The 12,204-nt window shown below is 43.4% G+C and overlaps 1 protein-coding gene and 1 long non-coding RNA gene across 2 annotated transcripts in view; one reads left to right on the forward strand and one right to left on the reverse strand.

Moving 5' to 3' along the window:
• Window positions 1-3,874: 3,874 nt before the first annotated feature.
• Window positions 3,875-12,204, reverse strand: part of LOC129707276 (uncharacterized) — a 95,987-nt gene continuing 87,657 nt past the window's right edge. Inside the window, exon 4 of the long non-coding RNA XR_008725166.1 lies at window positions 3,875-3,889. This is a non-coding gene — a long non-coding RNA (uncharacterized LOC129707276). The remainder of the gene's footprint in view (window positions 3,890-12,204) is intronic.
• Window positions 6,225-12,204, forward strand: part of slc13a3 (solute carrier family 13 member 3) — a 47,678-nt gene continuing 41,698 nt past the window's right edge. Inside the window, exons 1-2 of the mRNA XM_055652183.1 lie at window positions 6,225-6,652; window positions 10,600-10,865. Coding sequence (XP_055508158.1) covers window positions 6,542-6,652; window positions 10,600-10,865 — 377 coding nt within the window. The 5' untranslated portion in view covers window positions 6,225-6,541. The remainder of the gene's footprint in view (window positions 6,653-10,599; window positions 10,866-12,204) is intronic.

Below are 12,204 nucleotides of genomic sequence, written 5' to 3' on the forward strand. Positions count from 1 at the left end.
TACAAAAACACTGTGTGGTTGCTAGAACAAGGACCAGAAAATTCACCAGGAAACACCAAAAAGTATATATAATGACCATTCATGCCTGTAAAAAGAATGTAGAAATCGGCATGAAACAGATTCATATACTGTATTCCCTCTCTCCTGGCTCTCAGTCTGGAGAAGGGTCTCGACCCGAAATTGAATTATAATTTGCTCATAGAGTCAGAGTCATTTAGCATGGAAACGTGCCTTCAGCATAACTCGTTAATGCCATCCAAGATACCCCATCTAAGCTAGTGACATTTACATATGGTTGGCCCATATCCATAGAATCGTAGAACAACAGAGTCATAGTCATACAGCCTGGAAACAGGTCCTTCGACCTAGATTACCTATTGCCCATCTACACTAGTGCCACTTGCCCACGTTTGACCCCCTGAACCATGTGCCTGTCCCAATGTATTTTAAATGTTGTAATCATACCTACCTCTGCTCCGTCCACTGGCAGCTTATTTTATTTCCCCATCAAATTCACAATGAAAAAGTTGCTCCTCAGATTAGTATTAAATCTTTTCTCTCCTACCTTAAACCCATGTCCTTTAGTTATTGATTCCCCTACCCTGGAAAATAGGCTCTGTGCATTCACACCTCATGAATTTTTACATCTCAGTAAACTCGCCCGTCAATCTCCTGTGCTCCAACGAATAAAGTCCCAACCTGCCCAACCTCTCCCTACAGCTCAGTTCCCTCAAAATCAGCACTCTTTCCAACTTAATAGCATCATTCCTATTGCAGAGTGACCATATAATACTCTAAGTGCGGCCTCACCAATGTCTTATACATTTAGGTTTAGATTTATTATTGTCACATGTACCGAGGTACAGTGAAAAGCTTTGGTTAACATGCTATCCAAACAGATCAAATCTACCATAAAATGATACAATCAGTTCAAACTCAAGAACAGTATGGTGGCATGGTGGGCACAGCGATAGAGTTGCTGCCTTACAGCGTTTGCAGCACTGGAGACCCGGTCTAGAGCAAGAGGGCACAGCCTCAGAATAAAAGCATGTACCTTCAAAATGGAGAGGAGGAAGAATTTATTTAACCAGAGGGTCGCGAATCTGTGGAATACATTGCCACAGATGGCGGTGGAGGCCAAGACATTGGGTATTTTTAAAGTAGAGATTGATGAGTTCTTGATTAGGAAAGGTGTTAATGGTTACAGGGAGAAGGCAGGAGCATGGGGTTGAGATGGAAAAAGAGATCAGTTATGACTGAATGGCAAAGTCAACTCAATGGGCTAAATGGCCTATTTTTGCTTCAATGTCTTATGGTCCTATGGCACGTTTTTGGAGGGGATAGACACAAAAAGCTGGAGTAATTCAGCAGAACAGGCAGCATCTCTGGAGAGAAGGAATGGGTGATGTTTCAGGTCGAGACCCTTCTTCTGAGAGACAGGATCTACATGCAAAGGTCAAGACCAGTTAGGAATAGTCAACATGGCTTTGTGCATGGGAAATTGTGTCTCACCAATTCAATTGCTTTTTTGAAGACACAAGGAACACTTGTCATTTCAAGAGGCAGCTTTGGAGAAGGTGTAGTCCAGATAAATATGGTGGTTTTGCAGTAGACATTAGTCGATAGTCTGACCTTGCGATGGATACAGAGATCAAGGAAGGGGGGGAGGGGTGTCAGATATAGTCCAAGTGCATTTGATGGCAGCGTGGAGATCTGCATGGGTGCAGAAGTGATAACTGTGGGAGTCGGTGGGTTTATAGTAGACTCAACATATAGCTCTTCGAAACAAAACGTTTTTGAAGAGCTGGCAAAGAGGATTTATGAGGGCATTGCAGCAGACTTGTAGACAGACATGGGCTTTGACAAGATATCACATTGTAGGCCAGTCTAGAAGGTCACATCAAATTGGATGTAACTAATTAAATACAAAATTGGCTTAAAAGCAGGAAGCAGAGGGAGGCAGTAGAGAGTTGTTATTTAGCGTGGGGGCCTGTGACCAGTGGTGTAACACAGGGATCGATGTAGGGTCCACTCTTGTTTTTTCTTTATTTTAAGGATTTGGATGTGAATGTAGATGGCATCATTAGTAAGATTGCCAAAGACACTGAAATTGGTGGTAGAATTGGCAGTGAGGAAGATTATCTATAATTACAATGGTATCTTGATCAATGGGCTAAAGAGTTTCAGATGCTGTTTATTTCAGATAAATGTGAGTTTTTGCATTTTGGTCGGGCAAACTAGGGCAGGATTTACACAGTAAGTGGTAGGCTCCTGGGAGGGTTGCCAAGCAGAGCAACCTAGGGGTGCAGGTATATGCTTACCTTGAAAGTGGTGACTCGGGTAGACAGAGTTGTGAAGAGATTATTTGTCATTTGCCTTCATCGGTCAGGGTATTGAGTACAGGGGTTGGGATGTCTTGTTAGAGCTGTATAAGATGTTGGTATAAGATCCAAATAATGCCATATTTGGAGGACTGTGTACAGTTTGTCCTGCTATAGGAAGGATGTCATTAAACTGAAAATGATGCAAAAAAAGATTTATGTGGCTGTTACCATTTCTGGAGGATTTGAGATATACAAAGAGATGGATAGGCAAAGTGTCATCTACCCATGTTCTCCAGAGATGCTGCCTGATCCGGCATCTGAGTTACTCCAGCACTTTGTGAGTTGTTTTTTTTTTTAACATAAATGAAGTGTACGCATTAAGAACAGTTTGCACATTTCTGTGGAAATAATGGATATTGTTAAGCTTTCCTCATTTAATCAAGAAAAATTGGTGAGATATTGCAAGGATGCACTTAAAGATCTGGAGTAACCTGCTGCCTATTCCTGCATAAGTTCTAAGTGCACGTTATTGCGTGGCACAGTAGTGCAGCTGGAAGAGATGCTGCCTCACAGCGCCAGAGACCCAGGTTTGATTCTGACCTCGGCTGCTGTCTGCGTGGAGTTTACACGTTCTCTCCCCGAGACTGCATGGGTTTCCTTCAGCCTTCAGCCCAACTTACCCATGCCAACCAGGATGCCCCATCTACACTAGGCGCAGCCGCATGCATTGCACACACATCTGTCTAAACCTTTCCTATCTATGTATCTGTCCAAATGTCTTTTAAATGTTGCTATAGCATAGTTTTAGTTTAGTTTATTATTGTCACGAGTACCGAGGTAAAGTGAAAAACTTTATTTTGTTTGCGATCCAGTCAGCAGAAAGACTACGCATGAGTACAGGGTCTCCAATGAGGTACCACTTGCACCCCTTTATTCATTCTTAAGATGCTCTGAAATGTTTTCCCATATAAAGTCTAACATCAGAATAATTTATTTATCTACTGACTGGATTGACATTTTAATGGATCATTACACCCTGTCAAATCATACACTGAATCAAGACAGGCAGGCAAGAGTCTAATCGCCCCTTTAGCTGGTAGTTAAAGTGTTATTTCAGCAGTTGTTTTTGTAACCGTCCATCATAAAGTCAACCAGCAGAGATGAAAGTTGACAATTTTACACCTCAGAAGAAAACTCATTTCAGAGGATTGTAAGAAAGAATCAAGAGTGGAAGAGCTAAGAATGTAAGAGCAGGACAATCTGAATAGATTCTTTATATTTTCTGCATCAGAGAGGTAATATGACCTAGTAAGATGATTGTTTAGAGTCAGGGACACAAAGGGCTGCAGGTTAATCAGCAGGTCAGGCGGCATCCGCAGAGGCAGAACGATGGGCAACGTTTCAAGATTTATCTTCTTTCAAGGTTAAAAGCCAGCACATCAGAAGCCGATCCTTGTGTGTTTGGAGATTTACCTTATGGTCTGTTCCTTCCACAACATCCAGGCATTTCTCTCTCTTCCTCACTCATCAGATTTGGGTTGGCATCAACGTTGCGACATTTTTCTCTGAAAATCAAAAACGATGCGCTCAAGCTTGGGTTATAGTTATTGGTCAAGTATATCCTGCATTCTACATCATGAGGTCCATTTTAAATGTCTCTCGTGTGCTGTCACATGTGGCCCCCTTTATATCTCTTCTCGTTCACTCTTGAACTGGTGCCAGGCAAGAGTCAAGAGTGTTATATTGTCATATGTTCCAAAAGGGAACAATGAAATTCTTACTTGCAGCAGCACAACACATATGTAAACATAGTACCCTGTATAGCCCATAATAAACAAAAAAAAGTTATACCTGTGTGTGTGTGTATCATACATTTATAAAACAAACAGACAATAATAGTGTAAAGTCAAAAATAATACTTTTTTAATAAGTCTCTATAGTTCGGATCCTATTTGGAGGTTGTGGTGTTTAATAGCCTGATGAGTGTAGGGAAGAAGCTGCTCCTAAACCTGGATGTTACAGTTTTCAGGCTCCTGTGCCTCCTTCCAGATGACAGGAGTGAAATGAGAGCGTGGCCAGGGTGGTGCGTGTATCTGATGATGCTGGCTGCCCTTTTGAGGCAACTCTTATCGATCCCTTCGATGGTCGCGATGTCGGTACAAAATGTTCACCACTTTTTGCAATCTTCTTCATTCCTAGGCATAATTATAATATCACCTATGAAAATCCAGCCATCAGCCCCGTGATATTCAATGGCATTAACATCACTGAGTTGCCCACCATTAGCATCATGGAGGTTATAAATGACCAGGAACTGGCCTGGAGTTGTCAGATACACCATGTGGCTACAAGACCACGTCAGAGGCTAGTAATTCTGCAGTGAGTGACTGATCTTGTAACTCACCCACATCTCTCCGCCGTTCACAAGCCTCATATCAGGAGAGAGATGGAACGCTCTGCACTCACCAGCGCGAGTGCAGCTTCAACAACACTCAAGAAGCTCGACATCGACTGGATAGGCACCCCATCCACAACCATCCACTCATCCCCAAGACCGACACACAGTGACATTAGTTTTGTACCATCTACAGGATGCACTGCAGTGACTCAACAAGTTTCCTTAGCTGAAGAAGGGTTCCAACCCAAATAGTCACCTATCCCTTTCCTCCAGAGATGCTGTCTGACCTGCTGAGTTACTCCAGCATTTTGTGACTATCTTCAGTATAAACCAGCATCTGCAGTTCCTTTGTACACAAAATTCCTTCAAAACCCACCACCTCTACCAGCTTGAAGGATAAGGCCAGCAAAAGCATGGGGAACAAAACTACAGGCAATAAAAAGTAGCTGCAGATGCTAGTTTAGTACATCAAAGATAGACACAACATGCTGGAGTAACTCAGCGGGTCAGGAAGCATCCCTGGAGAAAATGGATAGGTGACAGTTTAGATCGGGACCCTTCTTCATATAGTCTGAGGAAGGGTCCCGATCCAAATCATCACCTATTCATGTTCTCCTGCGTGATCCATTGAGTTACTTCAGCATTTTGTGACTACCACCTAGAAGATGCCCACCAAGACTCACTGAATTGGAAATAAATCCCTGTTCCTTCACCATCACTGGTCATGTCAAGAACCCTGCACTTACAAACTGAGACTTGAAAATCAATGGCTCCAAAAACTGGTGACTCTGTATACTATCTCAGTGCACCTCTGCTGTATAATTGTACTGTATCTGAGATGCTTACAGTATGTAAGAGTTCATAAGCTCATGTCACAGGAGCAGAATTAGGCCATTCGGCCCATCAAGTCTACTCCCGCTATTCAATCAAGGCTGATCTATCTTTCCCTCTCAACCCCATTCTCCTGACTTCGCCCCATGACCCTTGACACACGTACTAATCAATAATCTATCAATCTCCACCTTAAAGATATCCATCGTCTTGGCATCCACCGCCTTCTGTGGCAATGAATTCCACGCATTCAACATCCTCTTGACTAAAGAAATTCCTCCTCATCTTCTTTCTAAAGGAATGCCCTTCTATTCTGAGGCTACGGCCACTGGCTCTGGACTCTCCCACTAGTGGAAACATCCTCTCCACGTCCACTTTGTCCAAGCCAAGTGGAGGATAGTGTTAGTGTGCGGGGATCGGCGGCTGGTGTGGGACACAGTGGGCCGAAGGGCCTGTGTCCGCGCTGTATCTCTAAACTAAACTAAACTTCACTAAACGAAACTAGAAGTATCTAAAAGTGCTTATGTGAAGTGATACTTGTACTGAACGGTATACAGCTATTCATGTTACGGTACGTCGGCATATGTGACAAATACAGTAGCATTGAATCATTGAAGCACTGGGTCAAAATCCTGGAAGTCCCTCCCCAGTGGCGATGCGGGTGCAGCTCGCCTCAAGGCAATTCACCAGCACCCATCATCTCAAGTGGTGTTATCCCCAATCATTTGATTCCGCGATCATAATCACAATATCCAGTGCTCTTTGTCTAAAACGCCCATATTAATCATCTCTGGTTGAAATCGATAACTGGGTAATCTATTTTAGCCAGACACGGACGGCGGTTCGGTGACAAATACTTTGGACCGAGAGGTCGGGCGCTTTGGTTAAAGTCTCTCCGAGCTTTCACGTGCTGCTGACACTGAAGGGGGAGAGAGAGAGGGAGAGAGAAGGGAGAACTGAAAGAGATCGCCAAAGTGCCATTGGAAGTATGGTGAAGATCGGGGTATTCGCCAAGAAGGTTTGGAGCCTCCGTAAAACCATCGTGGTCTTCCTCACACCTGTGATACTTTCCCCTATTTTGGTCTTCGTAAGTCCCAAGGTAAATATCACTCTGTAACTGCGGCTAGGGGCAAATTGGACGGCGTTTGACCCAGTCGTGTACAGCAATTGCTTTTTAAAAACAGTTTGAAGCGATAAACTGAATCGATTTAACTTATAATAACTTGAATAACATAATAATTCGTTGAGGATTCAGGGTCTTGGTACTTGAGGGTTACACAAAAAAGCTGGAGAAACTCAGCGGGTGCAGCAGCATCTATGGAGCGAAGGAAATAGGCAACGTTTCGGGCCGAAACCCTTCTTCAGACGTCTGAAGAAGGGTTTCGGCCCGAAACGTTGCCTATTTCCTTCGCTCCATAGATGCTGCTGCACCCGCTGAGTTTCTCCAGCTTTTTTGTGTAACCTTCGATTCTCCAGCATCTGCAGTTCCCTCTTAAACTCTTGGTACTTGAGTCTTGATTAGGTGAGGATAAATTCTGTCCAACTGTCCCGAACCTTCTGAAGAAGGGCCCGTCCCAACGCGAAACATCGTCTGTCCATCTTCTAAGATGGACATCTCCATGATCTACATTTACTCCCATCTACATTTCACTCAAGTCCGTGTACATTGGAGAGCCGCGAATGTAGACACGCGGGTTGGATGGGACACGGGAGATTAACATCTTGAGACGAAAGCAAATTAGACAGCATATGTGGAGGGAATGGGCAGACGAGATTTCGCGACGGGACCCTACTTCAGACAATAATAATACTTTAATTAATAATTTTTGGGGGTACAGCCAGCGCTTGAATTGAAATGGTTGTCCAGGTTTTTGCTCACCGGTTGCTGTCATGTTAGGAGCTCGCGTTTGTGCTCAGTGCAGCGGGACGTTGTTTAACATGTTCTTGCTAAATTGGGTCACTTCTAAAGTGGAAGTGACAGCTGTAATTTGGATGAGTCAGGAGTTGGGAGTCAGAGTGATACAGTGTGGAGACAGGCCCTCTGGCCCAACTTGCCCACTCTGGCCAACATGTCCCAGCTACACTAGTCCCACCTGCCTGCCTGCCTTTGGTCCAAACCCCCCAAACTTGTCCCATCCATTGTACCTGTTTAACTGTTTCTTAAACGTCTCTTAACGGTAGTCCCAGCCTCAATTACCTCCTCTGGCAGCTCCATCCATACACCCGCCACCCGTTGTGTGAACAATTTAACCCTCAGATTCCTTTTAAATCTTTTCCCCCTCACCTTGTATCTTTGTCCTCTGGTCCTCGATTCGCCTACTTTGGGCAAGAGACGCTGTCATCTACCCAAAATATTCCTCTCATGATTTTATACACCTCTATAAGATCACCCTTCATCCTCTTGCGCTCCAAGGAATAGAGTCCCAGCCTACTCAACCTCTCCCTATAGCTCAGACTCTCTAGTCCAAGCAACAGGAGGTTGTAGGTTCAATTAACCTACATCTTTAGAATGTGGTAGGAAACTGAAGCACCAGGAGGAGACCCACACAGTCACGGGGGGAACGTACAAATTCCATACAGACAGCACCCGAGGTCGGGATTGAACCTAGGTCTCTGATGCTGTAAGACAGCAACTCTAGCGCTGCACCACTGTGCCGCCCATCATCACAGATACAGATGATCAAGTCGGAGGGAAGGCACATTTGCGCAGTTGATAGAGCTGTTGCCTCACAGCGCCAGAGACCCCAATTCGATCCTGACTTCCTATGCTCTCTGCGTGGAGTTTGCACTGCTCCCTTTGACAACGTAGCTTTCCCCCTGGTGACACGGTTTCCATAAGAAGTAAGAGCAGAGTTGGCCATTCAGCCCATCAAGTCTGCTCTGCCATTCGATCAAGGCTGAGCTATTTTCCCTCTCAACCCCATTCCCCTGCCTTCTCCCTGACACCCATACTAAACAAGAACCTATCAATCTCTGCTTTAAAACAACCCAATGACTTGGCCTCCACTGCTGTCTGTGGCAGAATTCCACAGATTCTTAACCCCCTGGTTAAATAAATCTCCAATCCTCATCTCCAATCTAAAGGTACAACCTTTTATTCTGAAGCTGTGCCCTCTGGTCCTAGAATCGCCCACAACTGAAAGACGTGTGGATTTCTAGGTCATTTGGCCTCTGTAAATTGCCCTTAGTGTGTAGGGAGCGGATGCAAACAGTGGAATAACACACTGTAGAACTAGTGTGAACAGGTAATCAATGGCCGATATGGGCTCGGCGGGGATAAGGGCCTCTTACCAAGCTGTATTTTTCAATCAATTAATCAACTATTCCTTATAGCTAATTTGCTCTAATCCAGGCAGCGCCTGGTGTAATTTGCACTCTTCAATTGCCAATTCCATCTTTAGGCCACTCATAAACAGAATGTTGGCATCATGAACGTAATGAGGGCGAACCTGACGTTTTGAGGTGTGCGATTATTATAAAGTCATTTTTATATTTCACTATCTGACTGGAATACATTTCAGATATTCACAGTCAGCCCCAGATGTGGAAACGTGCATGCCAAATTGTAGTTAAAAACTGTATCTTGCTGGAAATCCTCAGCAGATCAGGCACTTCTGTGAAAGGGGGACGAGGATACAGTTAACGTTTAGGTTTATTATTGACACATGAACCGAGGTACAGTGAAAAGCATTGTTTTTGCATGCTATCGAAACAGATCAGATAATACTATACATACATAAATACAATCAAGCCTAACTCCGGTACAGTAGGTGGAGTGCAGGGAAAGGTACAGACTTTTGCTTGTCTTATTTCAGATTTTCAACATCTGCATTTTTTGTTTTCTAATTGCTTACAATCCCAACTGTGGTCCCTGGCGCTGTAAGGCAGCAACACTACCGCTGTGCCTCTGCCCTGCCCCTCCAGTTCCCTGAATTATGCTTGAAGGCAGTATAGAGGAACTGATTCCGGCTTCAACATTTCATTGATTTCCTAAAGATAGCCTGAAAATGTACTGGAAGCAGGTTCCTTATTTAGGGTAAATTAAATAAATATGTAAGTGTATATAAGCTGGTAGAGCTGCTGCACCTGGGGGCCTGAGACCTGGGTTCGATTCTGACCTCAGGTGCTGCCTGTGTTGAGTTTGCACATTCTCCCTGTGATCGTGTGGGTTTCCTCCTGGTGCTCCGGTTTCCTCCCACATCCCAAAATGATTGGGTTTGTAGGTTAATTGGCCCTCTGTAAATCACCCCGTTGTGCAGAGAGTGGATGAAAAAACGGGATAACAGTGTGAACGGGTGATCGATGATCAATGTGGACTCGGTGGGCGGAAGGGCTTGTTTCCATGCTGTATCTTGAAACTAAAATTAATTAAAATAGGGTGGGTGTATGTAAAACCCTCACCGAAAGAATAGGCATAGGTCAATTGGGTTTAAAAGTCCCTTTCATGCCCATTAAAAATATAGTTTAAATAATCACTGCAGTTTTAAAAGGATGGGTGACATTTTGGGTAGGAACCCTTCATCTGACTTTCCTCCCTCCCCCCCTCCTCTTCTACTTCCAGTCTGAAGAAGGGTTTCCGACCCAAAACGTCACCCATCCTTTTTCTCTAGAGATTCTGCCTGACCTGCTCAGTTACTCCAGCACTTTGTGTTTATCTTTGGTATAAACCAGCATCTGCAGTTCCTTCCAATACAAGGTTTAGAGGAATATGGGCCAAATACAGTCAAATGAGATTAGTGTCAATAGGTAGGAAGGAACTGCAGATGCTGGTTTACACTGAAGATGGACACAACATGCAGGAGTAACTCAGCAGGACAGGAGAGTAACTCTCTGGAGCATCTCTGGAGAGAAGGAATGGGTGATGTGAAACATCACCTGAAATGTCACCCATTCTTTCTCTCCAGAGATGCTACCTGACCTGCTAAGTTACTCCAGCATTTTGTGTCTATTTTCAGTGTCAATAGGTAGTTTGGTTAATATTGATAAGTTGGGCTAAAGGGGTCAGTTTGCACGCTAACTAAATCTATGAATCTATCTCTTTTCTAGGAGGGAAAATGTCTTTATGTGATTCTCCTGATGGCTTTGTACTGGTGTACAGAAGCGTTACCAATCGCTGTGACATCCCTGCTTCCCATCAGCCTCTTTCCCCTCTTTGGTGTCATGCCAGCCAGCATTGTCTGCCCACAGTACTTTCTTGACACCAACGTTCTGTTTATGAGTGGCCTGATCATGGCACTGGCGGTCGAAGAGTGGAACCTCCACCGGCGAATAGCGCTATTTGTCCTAATGCTGGTGGGATCATCCCCAGCAAGGTAAGCAATGGCAATACTAGCACATTGATCAACTGCAAAATATATTAGTAAATAAAGTTTATTTGTCTCTCTCACACATTTTTATTTGCTTGGTGAACTTTGGGAAGAAGACAAGAATTTACTGCTCCTAGCGAAGTCATTTTTTATACAATAATCCCTCGTTTTAACGGACCTCTTTGTAACGGATTTCTGTAGTGGAGGACGGACCTGATGTCTCCAAAACATCACCTATCCATGTTCCCCAAAAATGCTGCCTGACCTGCTGAGTTACTCCAGTACTTCGAGAACTTTTGTGTGTTAACCAGCAACTGTAGTTGTCCGTTTCTACTGCTTATCCAATGATAGTTAATTGCTCAGTTATATCGGACTACCGGCAATAACGGACACTGTTTCCCCCTCCATTGTCCATTATAAAGAGGGTTTACAGTATATATATATATATATATATATATATATATATATATATATATATATATATATATATATATATATATATATATATATATATATCGCTGAGTTACCCCAGCATTTTTGTGTCTACCTAATGTTATGATTTCATACTTCTGAAATAATCATTCCTTAATGATGGATCTTGTCTGTTACACTGCCAGAAGTATATTTTTACAATATGTCCTAACACAAACAAAACAAACTTAAAAGCTTAGGTACACAAAAAAAGCTGGAGAAACTCAGCAGGTGCAGCAGCATCTATGGAGCCAAGGAAAAAGGTAACGTTTCGGGCCGAAACCCTTCTTCAGACCGAAACGTTGTCTTTTTCCTTCGCTCCATAGATGCTGCTGCACCCGCTGAGTTTCTCCAGCTTTTTTGTGTACCTTCGATTTTCCAGCATTTGCAGTTCCTTCGTAAAAACTTAAAAGCTTTATAGATTACGTGCAATTCAAGCCTGATTTAATTACATGTGGCTTTCCTGAAAGTGGTGCATTACTCTGTGCATTACTTTTAAACATGCTATCAAGTCTACTTGGTCATAGGATGCAGAAACAGGAATAGATTGAGATTGCTCAACAAATCTGACACCATCTATGAAGAAATGAAATGATTAATATTTGGAAGTCTTGCAGTGAAGTTCAGGATAGTTGAACCTAAATATAATGCCTATTTCACCCTCTGTGTGTCCTGCCAAACTTTCTAATTTTTTTATCCTCCTTTTTACGTTTTCCTTTCCAATTTACATTTTGTGTGATATTTCTTTGCCCAGGAGGGAATTGTGAATGAAGATAAAATAAGTTGGGGCAGTAGAGTTGCTGCCTTATAGCGCCAGAGACCTGGGTTTGATCATGACTACGGGTGCTGTCTGTGTGGAGTTTGTACGTTCTAC

This window comes from Leucoraja erinacea, chromosome 21, assembly GCF_028641065.1.
Source record: "Leucoraja erinacea ecotype New England chromosome 21, Leri_hhj_1, whole genome shotgun sequence".
Classification (NCBI taxonomy): Eukaryota; Metazoa; Chordata; class Chondrichthyes; order Rajiformes; family Rajidae; genus Leucoraja; species Leucoraja erinaceus.